The sequence below is a fragment of the Rana temporaria genome, chromosome 5 (assembly GCF_905171775.1).
Source record: "Rana temporaria chromosome 5, aRanTem1.1, whole genome shotgun sequence".
Classification (NCBI taxonomy): domain Eukaryota; kingdom Metazoa; phylum Chordata; class Amphibia; order Anura; family Ranidae; genus Rana; species Rana temporaria.
In genome coordinates this window covers 297,725,025-297,751,809 of record NC_053493.1, presented here as the reverse complement: position 1 = coordinate 297,751,809, position 26,785 = coordinate 297,725,025, and the positions used below count along the sequence as shown (strand labels likewise).

At 46.1% G+C, this 26,785-nt stretch overlaps 1 protein-coding gene across 1 annotated transcript in view; it reads left to right on the top strand.

The window, feature by feature from the left end:
• SMCHD1 (structural maintenance of chromosomes flexible hinge domain containing 1) overlaps window positions 1-26,785 on the top strand; it is a 504,574-nt gene that overhangs the window by 111,091 nt on the left and 366,698 nt on the right. The window contains exons 12-13 of the mRNA XM_040354031.1: window positions 895-1,078; window positions 12,649-12,846. Coding sequence (XP_040209965.1) covers window positions 895-1,078; window positions 12,649-12,846 — 382 coding nt within the window. The remainder of the gene's footprint in view (window positions 1-894; window positions 1,079-12,648; window positions 12,847-26,785) is intronic.

The following is a 26,785-nucleotide window of genomic DNA, read 5'->3' as shown; positions in this document are numbered from 1 at the left end:
GCTGTTTAAGGTTGCAACTCCTCCGTTCCGTGTCCCCCCTCCGTGCTCCGTGTCCCCCTCCATTGTGCTCCTCCCCCTATCCACGCTCCGCGTCCCCCCCATTGTACTGATCTCGCCATCCACGCTTCTCTCCGTGTCCCCCTTCATCACTGACTCTGTCCATTCATATAACTGAAACATCGTAACTGGTATTTACAATGCTTCAGTTTAAGAATCACTGACTCTGTTCATTCAGAAAAGAAGGAGCCAGGTTTACGGCTGTCCATTCATTTTTAGGGCAGCTGAGAAAGGGACTGGGGAATCTGTGTCCTTGGTCCCTTTCTGTCTCAAAGGTGAGATGTCAGGGGTCTGTTATGAACTCTATCTCACCAAAGCCCCCCAACAGGGCTAAAAACAAAGAAAAAAAAATGCAATAAATGATAAAAATGAATTGTAAAAAAATAATAAAAACAATTAAATAAAAAACACACTGACACCATCCACTCCACCCCCCCTAAAAAAAGAAAACCTTGTAAAAAAAAAAAATACTGATGCGCCACTGTCACATGACATTAAAAAAGTATCGGTAATCGGTATCGGCGAGTACTTGAAAAAAAGTATCGGTACTTGTACTCGGTCTTAAAAAAGTGGTATCGGGACAACCCTACTTACAGTCTTACTAGCTTGGCAGACAGTGACTTGATCCAAATTACATGTTGCAGATTGTAGAAAGCTTTAGTCCAAAACTTCATAACTAATGAAGATCAAAATATCATAGCGAATGGAAGCTAAAGCTTGAAGAAGGGTAGAACTAACCTCATAAAGCATCCCCTAGCTACAGAATGAGGTAGGGACAATATTTTTTAAAGGCAGACAATCCATGTGTAACATAATATCTTTATGGTTTCTTAACAGTTTTGATTGGTGCGCTGTCCCTAAAAAAAGAGGAATTATTCCAGTTGAGTGCTATAATAGGATATCTGGAGTGTTATTTACAAATGACAAATTTGGAGTCAGCACAAATAAACTGACTTTCTTAGATTTGGGATCTAAACTACAGGACAAAAACACACTTTTTACAAGGATATTAAATGGACAGGTGAGTAGCTTTTTGTTTTTGTTTTTTTGTTTATTTTGTTTTTAATAACCATGAATTGTATTTCTTTGAATATTGCAGTTAGCAACAAATGTTGAGAGAATAAAATACGGTAAAAATACAACCCTTTTGTGACACTATGGTCTGATATATCTGTCATATGTAAAAGCAACTGTGTACATGATCGAAACCATGGGGGTTATTTACGAAAGGCAAAGCCATTTTGCACTTCAAGTGCACTTTGGAAGTGCAGTCGCTGTAGATCGCTGCAGATCTGAGGGGAAACACTGACATTAGGAGAAACTCTGAAATTAGGGAAAGCTCTGCTGATTTTATCATCCAATCATGTGCAAGCAAAAATGCTGTTTTTTATGTTCCTTGCATGTCCCCCTCAGATCTACAGCGACTGCACTTTCAAGTGCACTTGTAGTGCAATGTGGATTTGCCTTTCGTAAATAACCGCCACGTCACCACCTTTTTGCAGCATCAATAATAGAGTCCAGCATGCTAAATAAAAATTAATCTAAGTTGCAATAAATGTAATTTAAAGTAGAACTGCAGGCAACACCTTTTTTTCATTTTGGGTAGAGCAGAGGGAGGGTTTATAAACCCTGTAACAACAATTTGGGATTTTCTTTTACTTTCACTTTAAATACTAGTGGTATATAGGAAAAATAGAGAGGGTGAATCTCCCGAATGGGGACATGGACGGCAATAAAAACTGACAGGTGTTCTAATCCTTCTCCCCTCTTTCCAAAACCCCCCAAAAAAAGTGGTGTGTCGATGCTAAATATGTTTCTATAGTACTGCTTTAGAAATATTTCTATTCAGCATTGGTATTCTGTTTATTTATGTCATTTATAGCTGCCCAGAATGTTTTTTTTTTTCTTGCATGTTGTGCTTTGTTATGAGGCTGCCGAAATGTGTGGCCTGAATATATTGATCAAAGACCACTATGGTCTTGTTTACCTCTTTTCTGATAGGAGTGGTGATGAGACCATGCTTGCTGAAGACCAGCCCTCTTCTGGCCTTATGTAAGGAATGTCGTCAGGCAGAAAAGATGGGGCTGGCCATGCTGCTGCTAGCACAGCAATGTATTCGAAAGTCTTTCAGCCTTTGCTAGGTGAATATACATAACTGAAATGTTCCACATTTTGTCATGTTACAGCCAAAAATGTAAATGTATTTTAGTGGGATTTTATGTCATAGACCAACACTAAGTGGCACATAATTGTGAAGTGGAAGGAAAATGATAAATGGTTTTCAACATACCAATACAGTGGATAAAAAACGTCTCCACACCCCTGTTAAAATGTCAGGTTGCTGTGATGTTAAAAATATGAGACAAAGATGGATAATTTCATAACTTTTTTTACATTTGATGTGACCTATAAACTGTACAACTCGATTAAAGAACAAACTGAATTTGGGGGGGTAAAAATAAAGTGTGGTTGCATAAGTAGCTGTATTCAGAAATAAGCAATCACATTCAAACTCCTGTTAAATAGGAGTCAGTACACACCTGCCATCATTTAAAGTGCCTCTGAGTAACCCCAAATAAAGTTCAGCTGTTCTAGTGGGTCTTTCCTGAAATATTCTTAGTCACATCCTATAGCAAAAGCAAGGGTCCCAGAGAGCTTTCAAAGCATCAGAAGGATCTTATTGTTAAAAGGTATCAGTCAGGAGAAGGGTACTAAAGAATTTCCAAGGCATTAGATATACCATGGAACACAGTGGAGAAAATATGGCACAACAGTGACATTACCAAGAACTGGACATCTCTCCAAAATTGATGAAAAGAAAACTCGTCAGGGAAGCTGCCAATAGACCTATAGCAACAGTAGAGGAGCTGCAGGACTATCTGGCAAGTACTGCTGTGTGGTACATCTGACAACAATCTCCCGTATTCTTCATATGTCTGGGCTATGGGGTAGAATGGCAAGACGGAAGCCTTTTCTTAAGAAAAACACTCAAGCCTGGCTAAAGTTTGCAAAAACACATCTGAAGTCTACCAAAAGCATGTGGTCTGATAAAACCATTGTTGAACTTTTTGGCCAATTCCAATAGATATGTTTGGTGCAAAAACACGGCACATCACCAAAAGAACACCATACCCACAGTGAAGCATGGTGGTGGCAGCATCATGCTTTGGGGCTATTTTACTTCAGCTGTAACAGGGGCCTTAGTAGATGTAGAGGGAATTATGAACAGTTTCAAATACCAGTCAATATTGGTACAAAACCTTCAGGCTTCTGCTAGAATGCTGAACATGAAGAGAAACTTCATCTTTCAGCATGACAACGACCCAGAGCGTACATCCAAATAAATACATTTTTTTTTTTTGTACTTCTCGTTATATGAGCCCTTGTTATCCGGCTCAGAGCGAGGAATCCTGCGGGGAATAGGCGTTTCTAAGCGAAGAGGAGTTTATTGACGGCTGCTAAGGCGCGCCACGCCTTCCGAAAATACCCGAAGTGACAGTCGGGCGTTTACGGCGCCTGCCGTGTAGAGCTGACTGCGCAGGCGCGGTAAACACCCAAGTGTGACTTCGGGTATTTTCGTTAGGCGTGACGCGCTTTAGCAGCCCGTCAATCAACTCTTCTTTGCTTAGGAACGCCTATACCCGGAAGTAATCCCCCGCTCGGAGCCGGATAACAAGGGCTCGTATAACGATAAGTACAAAAAAAAAAAACGCATACTGCAGATGTTGGCAGTATGCTGGAGGGATGTAGCTAATGTCAGAAAGTTTATTTTTGGGTGAACCCCCGCTTTAAGGGTATGCACACTTATGCAACCATATTTTATTATGTTATTTTTACTTCCTTCCACTTTCAGTTTGTACAGTTTATAGGTCACAGTAATGGGTCACATTAAAGGTGGAAATGAATGTGCTTTTGATCTAAGCCATTCCATTGTAACCCGGGCTGTATGGTTAGGGTCGTTGTCGTGCTAGAAGGTGAACCTCCGCCCCAGTCTTTTGCAGACAGGTTTTCTTCTAAGATTGCCATGTATTTGGCTCCATCCATTTTCCTATCAACTCTGATCAGCTTCCCTGTCTCTGCTGAAGAAAAGCTACCACCACTTTTTTTTACGGTGGGAATGGTGTGTTCAGGGTGATGTGCAGTGTTAGTTTTCCATCACACATGGCATTTTGCTTTTGGGCCAAAAAGTTAAATTTTGGTCTCATCTGACCAGGGCTCTTTTTTTCCACGTTTGCTTTGTCCCCCACATGGCTTCTTGCAAACTGCAAACGGGACTTCTTATGGCTTTCTTTCAACAATAGCTTTATTCTTGCTACTCTGCCATGAAGACCACATTTGTGGAGTGCACGACTAATAGTTGTCCTGTGGACAGATTCTCCCACCTGAGCTGTGGATCTCTGCAGCTCCTCCAGAGTTACCATGGGCCTCTTGGCTCCTTCTCTGAATGCTCTCCTTACCGGGCCTGTCAGTTTAGGTGGACGGCCATGTCTTGCTAGGTTTGCAGTTGTGCCATACTCTTTCCATTTTTGGATGATGGATTGAACAGTGCTCCGTGAGATGTTCAAAGCTTGGGATATTTTTCTTATAACCTAACCCTGCTTTAAACTTCTCCACAACTTTATCACTGACCTGTCTGGTGTTTTCCTTGGCCTTCATTGTTCTGTAACAGCTGTATTTATACTTATTAGATTAATACAGAGTTGCAGCCATTTCTGTGTTTATTAAAATTCAGCAGCTACAAAAAGCGTATCTGTTGACTTTTAATAAACACACACTCACCTGTCCCACTATCCAGTGATGCAGCCGCCTGAAGCCTCAGATCTCTCCCCAGCACCGGCATCATTAATGTGGGCACCCAGTTGTGGCAGATTGCACATCCTGAATGGCCGAGGAATCTTCTGGGACCTGTGACGTGTCCCAGAAGATTGCAGGGAGGGAGGGGGAAAGGAGAAGTTCCGCTTTAGTCGCCGAGGTGGCTTGGGTGAAAGTGGGAGCTGGGTACCTGTCATAACTAGGTACCCGATCTCCCCCAAAATAATTACATGCCAAATGGGGCATGTCAGGGGGTCAGGAGTCCTTAAAGCAGAACTTTCACTTTTCGGTGGAACGCCAATTTAAACTACACACAGGTGGACTATATTAACTAATTAGGTGACTTCTGAAGGTGGTTGGTTCCACTAGATTTTAGTTATGGGGATCAGAGTAAAGGGGGCTTAATACATGTGCATGCCACATGTTTAAGATATTTATGTGTAAAAATAATTAAAAACCATTTATTATTTTTATCCCACTTCACAAGTATGTGCCAGTTTGTGTTGGGCTATCACATAAAATCCCAATAAAATGTAACATGACAAAATGTGGCAAATTTTAAGGGGTATGAATACTTTTTCAAGACACTGTACATCACTGTTGAGCAGTTTTTATCAACTGTTTAAAATTGCAATTTTATACTTGAATCAAGATTTCGGAGGTCACCCAAAGTCTGTTGAAAACTGCTTCACCTCTCCCACTGCACATTCAGAATCCGGGGAACAGTGTGTGAGGTCAGACAGTTGATATCTTCTGTCAAAATTCAGAACCTGCCACTCCTGAAGCAAGATGGAGAGTCAAAATTTACAAGAATATTTTTTTTTAGGGAAACGTGCATACTGTATAGGGCTAGTTTACACTAATGTTGGCCCTATGGTGAATTGCTCTTCAGAAGCCATTTGACGGGCAGAGTGATTGCATTATGTTGCCTTCTCACCACCTGTTTTAACCCCTAACTAGACACCTGCTTTGTTGCAGACCGGTTGCAGCACAGCCCCATTCAGGTGAGCTGCTTGGGGAGATATTTTTTGCCTGCTGCTATGCAAAACATTGTGACTGCAGCATGTGCCACACCCCCTTCAACTGTCTTTGCAGCTTGAGGGGAACAGTTGGGGTTTGGCATAAATACAACTCAACTGCATGTTTATCTTAATTGTACAATACAGGACACAGACAACTGGGGGGGGGGGGGGTCCGCCTGGGGCTCTGTCACTACGGGGGCTGTGCTGCTGTGTGGTGCTATTAATTTTTTGTAGTGCCTTTCCTTTTCCACCATTAAAGGCTTACTTTTTTAAGATTCATTGGTGTGCGGCTGTCTATACCTGCCTTCAAGTTTTTTCCTCATGCATTGCAGGCACCCACCTGTTTCTGAGTGGACATTGATTGCTCAGGTGTGCTCACCTGGAGAGGCAGCTTCTCCCTTCTTATTAATTTGTTGTACTGGAGTTGCTGTGTGTGCTGGGCTGTGTTTTCTGCTGTGTCACTGTTGCTTTAAACACGTATGGCCGCCATTTTGCAGCCCGCGAATTGCTTCCTGAGGGACGGCGCAGAGCGGACAGCACTCTCAGCGCTTCAGCAGCACTACAGCCTGGCCGGGTGGTGAGTTACCTGGGGGTCCCCTGCTCTCTGTTTTACGGCCGGGAGGGTGACCTGTGGGTCTCTGCCTTGCAGTACTAGGGCGGCATAGCGGTGGGTCAACATGGAGTCTGAACAGAGGCTTCTACCCCAACCATACCTGAGTTAACCCTTAGTGCCCCTGCGGTCTCTGTAAAGCCCATACGGCAGTCCCTTAGGCGTTTATCGCCAGGATTGAAGAGACAAGCGGCCAGAAGGGGGGTATAAACCCCCTCCTTGCGCCTGCTTCTGGGGAAGGCTCTGACACGGAACCAGACCCTGCTGCTGGCTCTGGTTCTGTCATGTCAGATGTTGCAGGCTTAGCCCACACGGTCAGTGAGAGTGACTCTGCTGCAGGGTCAGAGCTTGATAAGGCGTTTTGTTGGAGCTCTGATCACTGCATCAAAAACTTGAGGACGGCGGAGACATCAGAGATGCCGGACCCTTTTGGGTTGTGCACGCCGCCCCGCACCGCAAAAGTGTTTCCTTGTGTTCCTTACCTGGACAAAATATTATACAAGGAATGGGATTGGCCGCAGAAAGTTTTTGATGTACCAAAATACTTTGCGGTCCGTTGAGAGACTTTTAAAAAAAACTGAACAAGTCTACCACGTTACCTGTGGAAGGGGCTCCTGCCTTTATGGACCCCGGAGAGCTGAGGCTGTGGCCTGCTCCATGTTTACAGTAGTGGAGTCGGCAGTGAGACCGGTTTTGGCCGGAGCTCTAGTGTCAGACAATTACCGAGCAGGCAAAGTCCCTGCTGCAGGAGCTGGAGGCGCATAATGCTCCTGAGCTCTCTGTGGACCTGGCTGACCAGTTAGTGCAGGGCCTGCAGTTTGTCTGTGAATTGGCCCTGGATACGCTCCTCTTGCTCTCCAGGGCCTCCGCCTACGCGGTGGTACTATGCCACCTTGGGTGGCTAAAGTGTTGGTCTGGGGACCAAACCTCTAAAAGGTCCTTAGGGGACTTACCCTTGAAGGGTGCACGGCTTTTTGGGGCGTCCCTGGATGACATCATTATAGATGCTACAGGGGGTAAGAGCACTCTGCTCCCATAATCTGGGAAGGGTAAGGAGCCTCGTCATAAGCAGGGTCCCTCCTTTACCTCCCCCAAGTGTTTTTTTCGCCCCCCAGGTGCAGCAGGAAAACCTTTTCCAGGGTGCTAAGGCGCCTGCTGTAGATCAAAAGCGCACCTGGTACCGCAAGCCCAACAAGCCTGCGAACAAGCCTGCTTCTGCATGTAGGTCTGCCCCCGCCAGACACTCGGGTGGGGGGCCGACTCGGTGGAGATCCCTCTTTCCAACCGCTGGGTTTGCGAGGTAATTTCCTTGGGGTACAAGATAGTTTCTCTCTTGTCCACCAAACAGATTTTTCCTTCCAGCTTCCTCCGGTAAGCCGGGTGGCCCTGTCAGGGGCTGGTCAGGATCTTCTGGTCAGGGGAGTGATTATACTGGTTCCTTCAAGGGAAGGGTTTCAGGGTTTTTTACTCCAATCTGTTTGTAGTCCCGAAAAAAGGAAGGGGTCTGTCCAATCCTGGACCTTAAGGCCCTTAACTCCTTTGTCAAAGTGCAAAGGTTCAGGGTGGAATTGTTCGCTCTGTAGTGGCGGCTCTCCATCAGGGGGACTTTGGGGCGTCTTTGGGTACTCGGGACGCGTACCTGCATATTCCCATACGCGCAAAACACCAGAGGTTTCTGCGTTTTGCGGTCTAAGAGCACCATTTTCAGTTTGTGGCCCTCCCCTTTGGCCTGGCTTCGGCACCACAAGTTTTCACAATGGTGATCGCTCCGATTCTGGCCCTGCTAAGGCAGCGCGGAATCGCTTTTGTGGGATACCTGGACGACTTTCTCCTGTGAGCTTCTTTAAGCTCAGACATAGGAGAGGAGGGTCCATCACCTGCCAGCACCTCCAAAAGATTCAGGTGGCTACTGAATGTCCAGAAGTCAATGTTGGTACCGTCTCAGCGACTGGAATACCTGGGGTTGGTCCTCGATTCCTCAGAAGCGAGTTTTTCTCCCAACGGAAGAACTCCAGACACTGCAATCTGCGGTGCAGCGGTTAGCGACCCAGATGTGGTCCTCGCTTCGCAAGAGAATTCTGGGTCCCATGGTAGCCTCTTTCGAGGCGTTTTCGTATGCCCAATTTCACACCGAGTGTTACAGAAAGAGATTCTGTCACGTTGGGACAAGCTCCCTTTGTCTCTGGATTACCAGATTTGGGTGAGTCGCCTGGTCAGGTCCTCCCTAGTGTGGTGACTGACATCTCCGGTACTTCGGATCAGGAAATTATTCCTGCCATGCTATCGGACAGTGGTCACGACGGATGCCAGCCTCTCCGGCTGGGGGTGTTCTGGAGTGTCCAGTCAGCCCAGGGGCGGTGGAGTCACGTCTGCCAATCAATGTCCTTGGACTCCGGGCTATCGGGCTGTGGCTCTCCAAGTGGTCTCTGGGTCTACAGGACCGTTCAGTCAGGATCCAGTCAGACAACGCCTCGGCCGTGGCATATGTCTGCCATCAAGGGGACACGCGGAGCTCAGCCACGGAGGTTTCACACTCTCTGGTGAGCCACAAGGTACGTTCTGGCTCTGTCGGCCGTGTGCATTCTGGGGGTGCAGAGTTGGCAAGCCGACTACCTAAGTCGCCAAACACTGGACCAGGGAGAATGGTCGTTGCACCCGGGAAAGTTTCAGAGTTGTGCCAAAAATGGGGCACTCCAGGCGTGGACCTTCTGGCGTCCCGTCTCAATCGGAAGATGTCACGTTTTGTGGACAGGTCAAGAGACCCTTCGGCGGAAGCGTCAGACGCGTTGGTGGTACCGTGGGGTCACTATCGCCTAGTCTATGCCTTCCCTCCTCTGGAGCTTCTCCCTCGCCTGTTGCGCGGAGTGGAAGCGGAGGAGTTACCAACAATCCTGGTCGCTCCGGATTGGCCGCGCCGTTCCTGGTACGCGGACCTGGTGCGTCTTGTGACAGACGCCCCTTGGCTTCTACTCCTGAGAGTAGATCTTCTGTCGGAGGGTCCGATTTTTCTCACCCTGCTTTACAGTTGCTGGCTTTAACGGCATGGCTGTTGGGAGCCAGGTGCTGAAGGACCGAGGTCCGTCGGACTCGGAGATCTCTACCATGCTACTTGCACGGAAGTCTACCTCACGTAGGGTTTGCCATCGTACGTGGAAGGCCTACATCTCTACGTGTGCAGAGATGATATGGCACCCCCGCACATACGTGCTGTCCCGGATTCTGCTGTTCTTGCAGCGTGGAGTGGATCAGGCTCTCGCCTTAAGTACGGTTATGGGTCAGATTTCGGCCCTGGCTATTTATTTTTCAGCGGCCGTTGGCGACGCACTCCCTGGTGCGTACAGTTGTACAGGGGGTCAGGCATGTGGCCCCTCCTGTGCGTCCTCCACTGCCTCCGTGGGACTTGAATTCGGCTCTCTCGGTGCTTCAAAAGGGCTCCGATTGAGGACATTCGGGAGATTCCTCTGTTGACTCTGTCCCAGAAGGTGGTCGTCTTCGTAGCCATTCCTTCGGTCAGATGAGTTTGGGTTCTGGCGCCCTTGTCTTGCAAGACTCTTTTACTTGGTCATACACAAGGATAAGGTGGTGCTGCGGCCGCAGCCATCGTTCCTTTCGAAGGTTGTTTTGGCTTTTCACATTAATGAGGACATTGGTTTTACTATACTTATGTCCTCAGCCGGAGTACTCGAAGGAGGCCACGTTACTTTTTTTGGACGTGGTGCGAGCCCTACAGGCGTACTTGTCTGCTACGGCTCCGTTCCGGAGATCGGACTCACTGTTCGTGTCAGTGACTGGTCCTAAAAAAGGTCTGGCGGTCGTCGGCCTCCATTTTTCAGGTGGAGCAGACAGGCTGTGCTCCAGGCCTATGCCCTAAAAGGGGCGGGCGCCTCCCTTTCTGGTTACGGCGCATTCGACCAGGGCAATTGATCCCTCTTGGACTTTCCGCCAGCAAGCGTCTGTTTTACAGGTGTGTAAGACAGCGACCTGGTCGTCAACCCACACCTTTTCAAGTTTTGCAAGGTGGATGTGAGTGCATCTTCGGATGCCTCCTTTGGCCGCAAGTTTTTGCAGGCAGCTGTTTAAGGTTTAAGTTCCTCCATTGAGGCACTCTGGTTTGTTTGGGGTGAAGCTTAATTTGCTGTGTTTTTTCCCACCCCTCTAATTTTTTTGACACTGCTTGGGGATGTCCCTAAGGTCAATTGCTGCTGTGTCCGTCCATGAACGGAAGAGAAAATAGGATTTTTGTACTCACCGTAAAATCCATTTCTCTGAGTTCATGGACTGACACAGCACCCACCCCTCCTTTGTTTGTACTGCTTGTCTACGAACTGGAAGCTGCTAGAGCAGGGTGTGGGTTATACCCAGGGAAACACGCCCCCTGTGTTGTTAACACTTAAAGTGCTTTGTTTCTGCCTAAACTCTCCTGAAGGAAGCGGATATAACCCTAAGGTCAATTGCTGCTGTGTCCGTCCATGAACTCAGAGAAATGGATTTTACGGTGAGTACAAAAATCCTACTTTTTCATACACATGGGTTAAAGCTCTGTACTTTCAGGTGATGGGACACTGGAAAACTTGTGAGGATATGTACCTACCTCACCCTGGAGCTCTGTGAGTCCTCAGTTTTTTACTCATGTCTGCAGGTGATGGATACCTTCTTTTTCCTGAAGAAACCATCTTCACTATTTTAATATTTTATTTTATTATTTTCCTAAACATTTCTTTAACCCAGGTCACGGTCTTTAGAAGCATGTACAGGCTGTACTGGCAGATCTGCTGGAGACCTGCATGGCACCAGCGATCTGCTGATTGTTGGTGCAATGCTTTACAGGCTCAACAAAAAATAGAAAAATAATAGTAATCAATGCACCTTTTTTTTTACCTGAAATAAAATGTGCATTTTTATTATGTTTTCCCAAAAAGTGTACTTATCCTTTAACCAAAATAAGGTAAACTAATTGGAATTTTTGTTTAACACACTTGCATGGTTTTATGGATAGTTATCAACTGTCCACTTTTGACTGTCACTTAGCTATTTTTTTAAGATTATGATAATTAAGGAATTACCTTTTTTGCCAACAGCCCTCCGTCGTTTGACAGAAGAATGGCTCCCATGCACGAATCGCAGTACGGCAGCCGCTTTAATGGGTATAGGGGGCGCACACGCCCGCTGCAATGTCCGCCAGGCACCCGCGATTGCTCCTGACAGAGCCAGAAAAAACACATATCCACGTTCTGGCAGGCGAGAGGAGACAGGTCATGTGTTCCTAATATATAGGAACAATGATCCGTCTCCTCCCCCAGGAAGTCCCACCCCCCCTACAGTTAGAACACATTGAGGGAACACATTTAACCCCGTGATCGCCTTCCTAGTGTTAAGCCCTTCCCTGCCAGTGACATTTATACAGTAAGCAGTGGCTCTTTTTAGCTCTGATCGCTGTATAAATGTCAATGGTCCCTCAAAAGTGTCCGATCTGTCTGCCGCAATGACGCAGTTCTGATAAAAAAAAAAAATGCAGATCGGCACCATTACTAGTAAAAAAAAATATATTATACTAAAAATGCCAGAAAATGTATCCCCTATTTTGTAGACGCTGAAACTTTCATGCAAACCAATCAATATACGTTTATTGCGATTTTTATATTTTTTTTTACCAAAAATATGTAGAAGACTATATATAGGCCTAAACTGAGGAAGAATTTTTTTTTATTATTTTATTTGGGGATATTTATTATAGCAAAAAGTTTGTTAAAAAAATAAAAAAAATCTGTCTTTTATAGCGCAAAAAATAAAAAAACGCAAAGGTGAGCAAATACCACCAAAAGAAAGCTCTATTTGTGGGAAATAAGACACAATTTTTTCTTGGGTACAGTGTCGCACAAAGAGGCTTAATTCTTCCGGGCCTGAAGTGGTGAATAACATCCAGTTTTAAAGGAACAGTCCATCGAAGGGGAATATTTTATATTTATTTAAGACTTTGAGGCTCATTCAGTCCCTGACTTCTGTGTGTGCTTGATATTCCCACACAGTCTCTCTCCGTCAGTAGGTTTATCCAGCAAGCTTTGTTTTTCCACCTTCAACGTTTGTGTTATAATGTTAACAGCATGTAAAAAAAATCAACATAATTATTTTTCTTTTTTTTTTTTCCAGGAGCAGAGAGTAAAAATTGATCGCGAATTTTTAACATGGTTAAAAAATTGTCATGAAACATATGACAAACAAATACATTTTTTGGGCTTCAAAGGTATCATTTCTCGTCAGGACATAGCTTCAAAACGCATGCAAACTCCTTGGGCAGCATATACATCCATAGAATGGGATGGAAAGACCTACAAAGCTGGACAACTGGCAAGTTTATACTTTTTGTTTTCTTTTTCCTAACCCGTTTACAGCCACACAACACATACCTGTATATGCAGTGTCCAGGAAGTGGATTTCTGGAAACCTTATATACAGTATTTGCTCCTGTGCTTGTGATGGAAGCATGCTCCTAGCACTAAGACTGAGCTGTTAACTACAGCTTCAGGTCTCGTTCTAATGATCGGGAGCTGGGAGAACGTCTCCCAATTATGTGATAACTGTGATTAGCTGATCACTAGTGTGGAGACCTGATCCAGTTTTTCTCCTCTGTGAAGAGGAAAAGATAGATTGTGTATTTTTCTCCTTGCTAGAGAAGTCTGTTAATCACCTGCTCACAGTGCTGGTGGCAGGTACGGTACGGTCACGTACATGTACATCACCGGCTTCCTCTGGGTTCAGGGAGCCCACTGCTGACCCGTGCTGTGATTGAACACTGCACGAGTTTGGCAGCAGATTTCAGCCGACGATTTGAGTCCAATCACACACAGACTTCTGTGATCTTGCTGTCCTCCCTGAAAAACAGCCAGATTGGTAATTAAAATTGGCACTTATTACACTTGTTAGGCACACAGTTAACCCATTGATTGCCCCTAGGTGTTAACGCCTTCCTAGCCATTGTCATTAGTACAATGTCAGTGTACAGTATTATCACTAACGACATTGGTATCGGTTAAGTGACCTTCCCTGCCAATGTCTTTTTGCATCAGATTATGCACCACCCTATCACAGTCACACTATAAGTCGCTATACACCTACATTACAGTATAGCGTCTATAGCTATGTAAATTCCAGTGTGTATAACATAGTTTTTAAACGCTTTAACTTTCATACAAAGCAAATAATATATGCTTATTGAGATTTTGGCATGTAGCAGAATACATTTTGGTCTAAATGTATGAGAAAATCCCTGTAGTGGTTAAATTCCACCAAAAGAAAGCTGTATTTGTGTGAAAATGATTGAGATTTCATTTGTGTACAATGTTGCATGACCACGCAATTGCCATTTAGTAGCACAGTGCTGAATAGCAAAATTGCCCTGGACATGAAAGTGGCAAAACCATCTGGAAGTCTAGTGGTTAAAAAATATGAAAAGTCTGCTGAAAAAAGAAAAAAAACTGATGAATTCCGTCAAGGCTAGAATCCAATTTAATGAGTGTAAATTATATTGTCAGTATAACTGGCAGTTCGTGAGTTTGTATGTTTTTTTTTTTTTTTTTTTTTTTTTTTGTAGGAAAAATTAAGGTGTTATATTTAGTATCTATTCGAGCATCAGTGTGTTTAGGTAGGACAAAAACAAAACAAAATTCATATTATTGTTTCTTGTCCCTACTAAAGATACAAAGAAGAAACAACACTCATGTGCTTTTACTGCAATTGCCAGGAGTTTTTGGTGGAGGGTCGTGGTTATGGCATTAAAATATACAGCTAAAGTTGCCATTTGCCATACTAGCTAATTTTGATATTTCTCACATACGTAATTAAATCTGCAATTTTATTTATTTTTTGCTACAAAATTACTTGGAACCCCTAAATATGTTATATTTTCACCCCTTCCTGACCAGGCCAATTTTCAGTGTCGCACTTTGCATGACAATTGCATGGACATGCAACACTGTACATATGACATTTTTTTTTTTTTTTAGACAGATTTAGCTTTCGTTTGTTTTTTTTATTTTTTTGTTAAACAAACAAAAAAGCAAACATTTTGAAAAAAAAAACAAAAAACTTTTGCTATATTTATGTTATACAATTTTGCAAATAAATAATTTTTCTTCTTCACTGATGTGCAGTGATGAGGCTGCACTATTGGGCACTGATATGCCACACTGATAGGGCTGCACTGATGATCCAGGACATTGATGATCAGTGCCCTGATTATCAGTGTAAATGTGCCCTGTCACAGGATAGCCAGTTATTGTCTTTCCTCTCTTCAGACTGCCGAGAAAAGGAAATGCCAATAAGGGCTCTTTCACACGGAGCGGACCGTTTCCGGGTCCGCTCCGTGTGTCTCAGTCGGCTCAGCGGGGGTCCCCGCTCAGCTGTCGGCAGATAGGGCGGTCCCTGCACACAGTGCAGGGACCGCCCTGTCTCTGCTCCCCTCTGCCCTATGGGGAACCTGATGCAGACGGACCGTCTGTCCGTCTGCATCAGTTCCGCTCCGCCGAACGGAAGAAAAATAGGGTTTCTTCCATTCGGAAAAGCGGATCCCGACTGACGCGGACGCTAGCGGATGCTCCATCCGCTAACGGACGCGTTCCCATAGGGATTCATTACAAGTCTGTTAACGGACTTGTAATGAGCGGACGAACGGTCCGCTAGTGTGAAAGGACCCTAACAGGCATTTGTTTACATGTGAGCAGCTGTGATTGGACACAGCTGATCACATCGTAAATTGTCTCTGTGAATGGCCCTTTTCATCGATCACAAGGCGCACCAAATGCACGGCCCAGGGGGGCATACAGGGTTCTGGGAGGACGGCAATAGACACCCTCCCAGAAATGTGTGACTGTGCTGTAGCTGTCATTAGGCTGTAGCGTGGTCGGCAAGAGCTTAAAATCCTTTGCAAGCCTGTGAGTTCAGTTGGAGGTTACAAAGAGGTACAAAATAAAGTTCAAAGCTCTATCCCTTCACTGCTTTTTTCTTTCCAATCAGCCAAAATCTGCCCAAGGGCAGTAACATTTGCAGAATGTATTGTTAAGTATGTTTGTAAGTAACCCCAACAAGACAGTTTCAAAGGATTCTCTTCAAACCTGTTGCTTGTACCAAGGCCCAATGGGGGCATCCGCAACAAACGCCTTTAAATTCCAACATTTCGCATGGAATCCGCAAGGTTGGCTATTGCCTTTTTGAGACAAGGGCACTACATGGCATCTGTAGAATGGTGAAGTATCTCTCCTGTGCTCAGGTCTTATGCTCAAGGGAGAAATGATTATCAATGAAGGTGGGTCAGATTGTGTACCAAAACTTATATAAAGGTATGGAGAATCATTTGCTTGTTTGGCTCTGAGGAACAAGCTTCCTCCTCAAAAAACATCAGCTTAGCCATCACGGACACCATTTGGCCGCCTTGCATTTTTGGAGCATTCCAGCAGTCCCTAGGCATCTTTTTCTACATTGTTCATTGACATACGTTTATACAACATACGTTTGTGAGTACCTTGTGTTTTACTTTTTATTCTTTAATAAATGTTTTTAATGAAATTGCACTAGGTCGTGTGCCCTTCTCTTGTTTTTGTTGTCATCTGTATACAGGTGACAGGTCGATTACATCCCTTCCTTGTAGACCCGACACTGCTTCTCCCACATATGCAGTGTCGAAGAAAAACTGGCAGCAGTGCAGGGGGGAGAGACCAAGCAGCAAAAGGCAAGGAAACTTCCCTCACTGCAGCAGGTTAAAGCCGACTTCAACTCTTTTTCCTCCTGATGGCTTTCAGCTGCTGCAGGGGAGAAATTCAGGAGATTGTTGCTAGTAAATTCTGCTCTTGCCACCCCTCATATCCAGGTTACCTTTCCTTCTGCTGCCCGGGCCCCTTGTGTGCTCCCCTGGTCCCCCCTTCAGCTCTGCCTGACTTTCCCTCCTCTTCTGCTAGGTGCAGCGGGGTCTTATGTGCTACTATGCACCAAATCCACGAAGCGATGGGCACACTTTACTCTGACATGATATTCTAAAATAGTCAGCTATATAATTTGAGCCCTCGGACGGCTGCCGTTTCGCAGATCCACAGATGGAAGTATCTGATCTGGGAGTTTCTTGCCCAGTTTAGCCCGTCTCTCATCTCCTCTGACCGAAGCAAAAAAAAAAAACTTATACCCTTCCCTAATTAGAGGAATTCACAATCGCACTCAAGGTTATGAAACCAGGAAAGAGCCCTGGACTGGATGGTCTCCCAGCGCAATACTATAAATGTATGACTGACATTGTTGTCCTCTTGGCTTATCAAAATCACACCATACCTCATACCATCTCTTGGAGGCATGTGTGACAGTTAAACCAAAAGAAGGCAGAACCCTTCTCTAGTATCCAGTTATCGACACATTTCCCGCTTTAGTGTCAATATAAAAAATGTTGTATACATTCTAGCCAATGTCTTCATCATACGTTGGCCTTCATCAGGTGGGCTTTATTTGTCAGAAGGCCAGGTATAATACTTTGAGGGCCTGCTTCACTCTTTCACGCCATTTGTTTCTTGCAAGTTAAAATCCATATTTTTTGCTAGAAATTACTTGGAACCCCAAAACACTATATCTATTTTTTTTCTTGGAATCCCCAAACATTATATTGTTTTTAGCAGAGACACTAGGGAATAAAATCGTGATCGTTGCAATATTTTATGTCACACAGTATTTGTGCAGCGGTCTTTCAAACGCATTTTGTTTGGGGAAACCCTTTCCTGAATTAAAAAAAAAAACCTTTAAAGTTAGCCCAATTTTTTTGTATAATGTGAAAGATGATGTTACACAGAGTAAATGGATACGTAACCTGTCATGCTTTAATATTGCGCACGCTCATGGAATAGGGAAAAACTACGGTACCTAAAAATCTCCATAGGTGACACTTTAAAAACATGTAAGCGTTACCAAGCGAAAGTTACAGAGGAGATCTTTTGCTAGAATTATTGCTCTCGCTCTAATGATCGCGGCGATACCTTACATGTGTGATTTGAACACTATTTGCGGGCACGACTTGGATATGCGTTTTCTTTTCTGTGTGAGCACATGGGGACAGGGATGATTAAATTAAATAAACAAAAGCCCCCAAGTCCCTCCTTTTGCACTAGTATTCAGATCGCCAAAAACGGCAGTTCCGAATACTTTTTTTTTTTTTTTTAAATCTGTGCCATTTGCCGCCGAGTAAACTGGAAGTGACGTGACGTTGCTTCCGAGATTTTACTTCGGAGACTCGATCGGACCAGATTCAGGCTTTGTTCGGGTCTCCACCCAGCCGAAGGATGCACCGGGTGGTGGCTCGGGCTGGGAAGAGCGGCAGGAGGGAGAGGACGTCCCTTCCCGCTGCTTTAGGATAACAGTTGAGCGGCTTTTAGCTGCATTGGTTATCACTAAAAAGTCGACCGTCCGCTCGAAAAATAATGTCTGCAGCATCACCCCAGTATAACCCCTTCATGCCATAAATGCAAATTTGCGTACGGTCAGTGTGAAGGGGTTAATTGGCTTGCTTTTAAATGTCAGGAGAGATTCTTCCTGTCTGTGGATGCTGAGAAAGTGTTTGATAGAGTGCAATTGGACTATACTGACTATACTGTATGTGGGCAGTTTTGCAAACTTTGAAACTCTGAAATAGCATGTGCAACAATATTATTTTCCTATGCTCCAAACCCCAGGCAAGAATAAGGGTATATGTCCACATATTAATCGCATCTGAACTGGAAACGGAGCTAGACAGGAATGTTCCCTTTCCCTGCTATTTTATGTTCTAACTTTAGAATCCTTCTTGCACCTTATAAGGGTGAATCAGAATAAATAAAGGGATCTCTGTTAGAGATAGGGAACATAAAGTGGCAGCATTCGTGAATGTCCTCTCCTTCCTCTCAGACCCTCAAATGATCCTCCCCAACTTGAGACGGGGGCCTTGAAAATGTTCACACCATCTTTAATCTAAAGCCTCGTATACATGATTGGATTTTCCGATGAGAATTGTGTGATTGTAGGCTGTTGGCAGAATATCCGACCATTTGTACGCTCCATCTGACAATTGTCGGATTTTCTGCAGACAAATGTTGGATAGCAGGCTTTAAAATTTTCCCTCGACAACGGATTTTCCGAGCGTGTGTCCACAAGTCCGTCAGGCAAAAGTCCAAAGTACATGCATGCTCGGAATCAATGCTTTCCAAGCACGACATTAGCAGAAGGTGCCCCAAGGGTGGTGTTAAAGAGCTGAAAAATCACGTAGTACGTAACTACATTCGTGTTTGTTGGCCGACAATTGTGTGTCGTTTGTATGCAAGACAAGTTCTTAACCAACGCCCTTCCAACAAAAGTCTGAGGCTTTCTCCGCAAACAATCAGATCGTGTGTACAAGGCTTTAAAATAAACTATGTAAAATCATTTGCATTGAACGTTTCACTTCCTTTCTCAATGCCAAGCTAAATTTTCCTGCTTTGGGAATGTACAGTTTGAGAATGACTTTTATTCCATGGTTGCCATGGTTGCCAATCTACTTGACTCCTGCTTTTTTTCTCGACATATAAGGCGATGTGTAGGAATTTCTTCTGGAAAGGTGTGCCCTCCTCAGTCAGCTAGACTCGGCTTGTTCTTCCCAAATCCAAGGGTGGTGTTGGCCAGACCGGAAGAGGTACTACTGGACAGCCCAACTGACTAGTGTGATGGACTGTAAGATCCATGGTGATTTTAACTACTTGAGGCCCGCGCTATAGCCAAATGACGGCTTCAGCGCGAACCTGAAAATCCAGCAGGACGTCAATTGACGTCTGCCCCTTTCCTCGTTTCCCGCGCACGCTCCCGAGCACAGCGGGGAAATTCTGTACTGGCCGTGTCCCTTGGACACAGCCAATCACAAATCGCCGTGAATGGCCAATCGGAGTGGCCGTTTGGTATGCGATCTGTGTGGCCAATGAGAGATGATCTCAAATGTAAACATATGAGATCATCTCTCATTGCCGGCTCACACAGAGACAGCGTCCTGTCAGGGAGAGAGGAGACCGATCTGTGTCCCTTGTACATAGGGACACAGATCCATCACCTCCTCCAGTCAGTCCCATTCCCCCACAGTTAGAACACTATGCAGGATACACATTTAACCCCTTCCTCACCCCCTAGTGTTAACCCATTCAATGCCATTTACATTTATACAGTAATTAGTGCATATTTATAGCACTGATCGCAGTATAAATGTGAATGGTGCAACAAAATTTGTCAAAAGTGTCCGATGTGTCCGCCATAATGTTGCAGTCCCAATAAAAATCGCAGATCGCCGCCATTACTAGTAAAAAAAATAAATAATAAAAAATAATAATTCTGTCCCCTATTTTGTAGGCGCTATAACTTTTGCGCAAACCAGTCGCTTATTGCGATTTTTTTTTTTAAACCAAAAATATGTAGAATAATACGTATCGGCCTAAAATTGGGCTATTTAACCACTTCCATACCAGGCACTTACGCAGCTTCCCGCCCAAGCCAATTTTCAGCTTTCAGCACTGTCGCACTTTGAATGGCAATTGCGCGGTCATGCTACACTGTACCCAAACAAAATTGACGTCCTTTTTTCCCCACAAATAGAGCTTTCTTTTGGTGGTATTTGATCACCTCTGCGATTTTTTTTTTTTTTTTTTTGCGCAACAACTAAAAAAAGGCTGAAATTTTTTTAAAAAAAATACGTTTTTATTTTTTTCTGTCAATTTTTTTGTAAATACGTTTTCTCTTTCAATTACGGGCGCTGATATGGCGGCACTAATGGGCACCGATGAGATGGCACTGATGGACATCGATGAGGTAGTACTGACGGGCACAGATGAGGTGGCACTGATTGATGGGCACTCATAGGCGGCACTGATGGGCACTCATAGGCGGCACTGATGGGCACACATAGGCGGCACTGATGGGCACACATAGGCGGCACTGATGGGCACACATAGGCGACACTGATGGGCACTCATGGGCGGCACTGGGCACTCATGGGCGGCACAGATGGGCACTCATGGGCGGCACTGATGGATACTTATGGGTGGCACAGATGGGCACTGATAGGTGGGCACTGGGCATGGATGGGCACTGTGGGGTGGCACTGATGGACACTGGGGTGGCACTGATGGACACTGGGGTGGCACTGATGGACACTGTGGGGCAGCACTGATTTTGCCAGGTTGCCAGTCAGTGCCCATTTGTGGGCACTGATTGGCATCTTTTTTTGAATGCTTTTTTTTTTTTTTTAAGACTTCTTTTTTTTTTATTTTGCAGGCTTTTTTATTTTTATTTTTTGCCCACCCTGGTGGTCCAGGGTGGGCATCCCTGGTGGTCCAGTGTGGCGATCCGAGGGGGGGCTGCGCTGATAAACAATCAGCGCAAACCCCCCCTGTCAGGAGAGGGGGGGTTTTTTGTGTCATCAGCAGATGTTGAGGATGAAGCTGGGTCGTCGTCGGCTGCAGGGTGACCCACCACATCCCCGGAACATCCTGTGGTCCAGTCGGAACATCCTTGAAATCCTGGGCATGTTGGTGGAGGGGAGTGCCCATAGGTCATCTATAGAGGTTGTTGTGGAGGAGTCGATTGACCTCCACCAGGAGGACTCCATATACCTCGAGGAGGATTCCAGTATCCCTGGACTCCCCACCACCTCCCCCACCATCCGGTCTACCCCCTCCAGGGCAAGCCCCTCCCAGTCTTCCCCATCTGGACGGACCCCAGCCTCTCCTTCTCCCACAAAGGCTCTTCGGAAGACGAGGGGTGTACCCGGAGGCCTCCGAGAAGGGCTGCAGGAGGAGCAGGGCCGGCAGACCCGCCATATCGGGGCTATGGTGGTTGACCTTAGACGAGTGGCGGACAGCCTGGCCTCCTCGGCCAAGTCCCAGGCTGCATGCGCAGCCACATTACAGCAGGCCCTCATCCTGCAGGCTGATCAGGGCAGCAAAAATACTGAGCCTGCAGGAAGTCAGCTCCAACAGTGTGGCGATGGTCACCTGCATGGTGGAGCAGCATTCCGCCACAGCAGTGCTCACAGCGGAGGTGAGCAGGTTGGCAGGGGCTGTAGAGGCCAACACTGCTGCTGTGCGTGAGGAGGGGAGACAAACCCGGCGGCACCAGCATCAGAACACAACACGCCAGCTTCGGATGCTGGCACAGACCAACTCGGTGCTCACCCGCCTTGCCAACGCTATGGAGGGCAGGCAGGCACCACCTGCCAGGAGTGACCAAGCAGGGGATGATGCTACTCCCCCCCCCCCCCTCCCTCCCCACCCCAGGCTCCATCCCGCCAACTGAGGAGCCAGAGCCGTGGCACTAGCCTGGGCAAACGGAAGAGCAGATGAATGCCCAATTTTTGGAACACTTCTGCTCGTTTTATTTTTTTATTTTTTTATTTTTTTTTTATGCTCAGAGTATGAGCTGGATTATGATTTTTCTTTATGCTCAGAGTATGAGCTTGATTTTTGGATTTGACTATGCTCAAAGTATGAGCTGTACTTTTTTTTTTTTTTTTGTTATGCTCAAAGTTTGAGTTTTATTGTTTGTGTTGTAGTTCATACACACGGTGAGGAGTGTAAACTACAGTGTGACTGGTGTGTGAATGGGAGGGGGGGTCACTCCTGCCGGCAAAGGGGTGTCACACAGTGGTGTGCATGCGTGCATTCTCCTTGTGCCATGATGAATGTGTGTGTTTAACGTGTAAAGATACGTTCCACGAGGCAACTCCTGACTGCTCTTCCCTCAGTAGACCAGGTTGCGTTGGTTAGGGGGGGATTGTGTGGTTCGGGGGTCAGGTCATCACATAGCTCAATCTCCAGGCCCTTTCTCATGGCATAGTTGTGTAGAATGCATCATGCCCCGATGATCTGGCACACAAAGTTTGGGGAATACAACAGGGTACCCCCAGACTTATCCAGGCATCGGAAACGGGACTTTAGGAGGCCAAATGTGTGTTCCACCACTCCACGGGTACGTGTGTGTGCATCATTGTATCTTTGCTCTCCTGGGGTTTGGGGATTCCGGAATGGAGCCATGAGATGGGGCCCAAGTGCATATGCCGCGTCACCTGGAAGGGAAAAGACAGGAGGATGTTAGTCGTGCATGTGCCCCGCGTGATGTCTGCATCATGGGGAGGGGCCGTCATGCCTGACACCCATGTCACTCACCAACCAGCCAGCTGTCCCTGTACACGTTCTGTTTAAATTCTGTGGAGATGGGGCTTTGACGGTATATGAAACTGTTGTGGCTGGACCCTGGGTGTTTGGCACGGACGTGCCATATGAGGCAATGCGCATCGGCTATCACCTGTACGTTGATGGAATGCCAGTGCTTCCGATTGCAGTATATGTGCTCTATGTCACGGGGGGGCCGTAGTGCCACATGGGTGCAATCAATAGCCCCCACGGTGCGTGGGAATCCTGCAATTTGATAGAAATCTGCCATTGCCTTCACCCGCAGTTTCTTCTGGGTGGGTTTGATGAAGTGGTGGGACATGCGTCTGAGGATTGCGGGGACAACCTGGTGCACACATCTGCTCATGGAGGATTGTGACATCCCAGCCACCACTCCACTTGTACGCTGAAAAGAACCACTGGCAAGGAAATGGAGTGTTGCCAGTACCTTGACCAGTGGCTGCACTGCATGTGCACGATGTGTCTTGCTGGTGATGTCATCATGCAGGGTTCTGGCTAATTCCTGGTTGGCTTCAGAGCTGAATCTGAAAATGCGAAAGACCTCCGAATCACCCATGCCAAAGATGTTCATGCGCGTGCGTTATATCCGCTCCCATGCCCTCCTACGAGTCGGTTCACACAGTAGTATTGCTAGGACCATGGCTGCCCCTGGCATGTTGGCATACAGATGTGTTGTCCTGCAAGTGTGGGTGCTCAGCTTGCTCAGCTCGTCCGTAACGGTGCTGATGTAGCTGCTCTCCAGCTGACCTGTGGACGTCTGTTGCTAAGTTGCCCCTGCTTTTAGGAGGAGCAAGTTTGCGCTGGGCGTACAACTTGCGCGCACTGCGCCTGACACGCGCATGTTTGTGAATTAGCGTATCTCCCTCATTTGCATATTTGCATGGGAAAACAATGGGATCGCAAGATGCGCCCAGCAAAACAATGCTCATAAAAAATGCCGGCGGAGAAAAGTTACGTCGGTCGGAAGAAGCCTAATTTCAGGCGTATCTATTTTTGTGGGTACGGCGCATAGTTACGATGGCGCAGATTTTGACTTACGCGGCACATATCGAGATACGTCGGTGTAAGTCCTACCTGAATATACCCGATTGTATTTTTTTTTCAAAATTGTCGCTCTTTTTTGTTTATAGCACAAAAAATAAAAACCGCAGAGGTGATCAAATACCACCAAAAGAAAGCTCTACTTGTGGGGAAAAAAGGACGTCAATTTTGTTTGGGAGCAACGTCGCACGACTGCGCAATTGTCAGTTAAAGCGACGCAGTACCGGAAGCTGAAATTTCACCTGGGCAGGAGGGGGGTATATGTGCCCAGTAAGCAAGTGGTTAAGGACTAGTTGGGTCTGGAGAATTCCTTTTGTTGGCTGGTCGTGGGCTTTATTCTTTGGATGTAGAGATTGCATGTTAACCGGAGCTTGATAAATCACCTTACGACCGTCTGTACTTTAACCAGCTTTGACAGGGCCTGTAAGGCTATTACTCTATTGTGATAAGCCATCTTACCCCGTTTAAATTCAAAGTAGTTATAAAGACAGAAGTTTTTTTATTTTCATGCATTCTATGCATGAAGACAAAAAATCTTTTTATGTGTAGCAGCCTCCCCAGCACCCCCTAATTACTTACCTGGGCCCCTTCTCTCTCCAGCGATATACCTGAGTCCTTCGGCCGTCTGTGACACTCTTGATTGGCTGAGACACAGCAGGGGCCTCATTGGCTCCCGCGGCTGTCAATCAAATTCAGTCAGCCAATCGCGGGAGAAGGGTGGTGGGGCCAGGCCAGGACTCCATGTCTGGATACATGGTGCTCTGACTCAGGTTAAGGTGCCGGCACAGAAAGCTGATGGCTGAGGGGGCACTCGAAAGGAAAGAAGGGCCAGGAGCAGCAAAGAGGGACCTGATGATAGGAGAATCCAGGCTGCTCTGTGCAAAACCAACTGCATAGAGCTGGTAAATTATATATATTTTTTTAAACTAGACTTTACAATCACTTTTAATCTATCCATCCCACTGGGAAAGTGAAGTTCATTTCTGGCTATGGAGTGTCCACACACTGATATGGCTGTGACGCAGTTCTTTTACCATGGGTGCTTTTTGCGCTTGGAGGAACTTTCTGTCGTCTCTCAACACAGCTTCTTTTCCCTTTTGCCCATATGTTCAAACTTAACATTCAGAGACAGCTCCAGTAACTGGTCGCCATTTGCTCACTCTCTTACCTCATTTGAATATGCAAAAAGGGGCACCTGATCTCTTCAATCTACCTCCATCTGTTTGGTAAGCACTAGGTGATTGTCACGTCTACCCCAACACAGGTGGTCAGACACTATAGCTGGCTACTGTGTTCTTCACCTATAGCAGCCCCATTTCCCATAAGGCAAGCAGGCCTACTGGTACTCGATTGACCCCAGGACTTGTACACAATGCTATAGTGCCTGGCCACCACACCAGGGCAGAGGTGAACTGAGCAAAGCTAGTAGATACTTGCAGTTAGCAGACAGATAACTGGGTTCTATGACAGTCCAGGTAAAAGGCAGGCTGAGTTCAAGGAATAGTTTAATAATCTGGTCCAAAGTCATACACAGGGAAATCCAAACTAACAAAGCAGGGCAGACAAACAGGGGGCTTGACCAGGAACACCACACGTATCTCACTCTATCACAAGCATCCAAATGAGGGTTTAGCTGAATTATAACAAGTTTGAGTTTTTACCACATCAATCAGCCTGTAGGTGGACAAACACAGTAGGAAAGCCATAGCAAAAACCCAGATGCTGGAATGACGAACAGGAGCAATAGATGCTCCCGACGGCAATGTCAGGAAGGATTTGTGAGGCTTAGGAGAGAGACCTGAGTTTAAATCTGATCGAGGATGATTGGGGGGGGGGGGGGGCGGGCTATCAACACCTACATACACAAGGAGTCTTTAAATGTCTCCAAACAAGAAAATGGCTATAGAGGTAGTAATACAAAAAGTGCAGCGCTAAAAATGAACACGTTCTAAACGAGGACAATAAAGAAAAAAGTATAATGCCGCGTACACACAACCGTTTTTCATGTCATGGAAAAAACAGTTTTTCTCTACGCGATTCCTCTCAAGCCAGCCTTGCATACACACGATCGTGATAAAAAATGCTTGAGCAAAGCGCGGTGACGTACAACACGTACGACGGCACTATAAAGTGGAAGTTCCATTTGAATGGCGCCACCCTTTGGGCTGATTATGCTAATTTCCAATCTCACAACTTGCTTCTGAGCATGTGCGTTTTTTTCCCCTGTCGTTAAAGCTTACACACAACCGTTTTTCACGACGAGAAAAACGACGGTGTGAAAAACGAAGAGAAAAAATAGACCAGGTCCTAAATTTTTAATGCCCATTTTTCTCGCCAAGAAAAATGCTCTGAAGCCTACACACGACAGTTTTCTTTCTCGTACATCACGGGACACAGAGCGGCATATTCATTACTATGTGGGTTATATGGAGTACCTTCAGGTGATGGACACTGGCAATCTCAAACAGGAAGTGCCCCTCCCTATATAACCCCCTCCCATAGGAGGAGTACCTCAGTTTTTTCGCCAGTGTCTTAGGTGTTGGTCACGGAATAGCTTGCCTCCATATCCTTAGGATTTTGGCAGGCTAACCGGATCTGTCCAGAGTGCCTCAGTGCCGAAGTGGACAGTACCCGGGCCCCAAAATCCATGGGGTTTTGCCTATAATGCCCTCTCTGGAGGGCTGGACCCCGGGCCCAGGACTTGGTGCTTTTTTCCAAAGCCAAAAGTATCCTGCTTGCCGGGGTGCTATATAGGTCCAGGACAGCGGTTCCTTCTAGGACCCCAGTGCCTGATGGTCTACTACACTACCCACGGAGATGGGAGAAGATTGGACTATGTTTGCTTGCAAACGTCCTGCGGCATGGAGCAGGTAAGTGGGGAGCCTGCGGAACTTGGTTCGACAGCGGGCTCCCCAGGGGTGATCAAAAGGGGGGGTAGCCTAAGTATGCTCTGCATAGGCACCTTGGTCACTATGTCTGTGTGTAGACAGGATGGTCGGATTCCCCCCCCCTATCTCTGGTTCCCCTGTCCAAGTAAG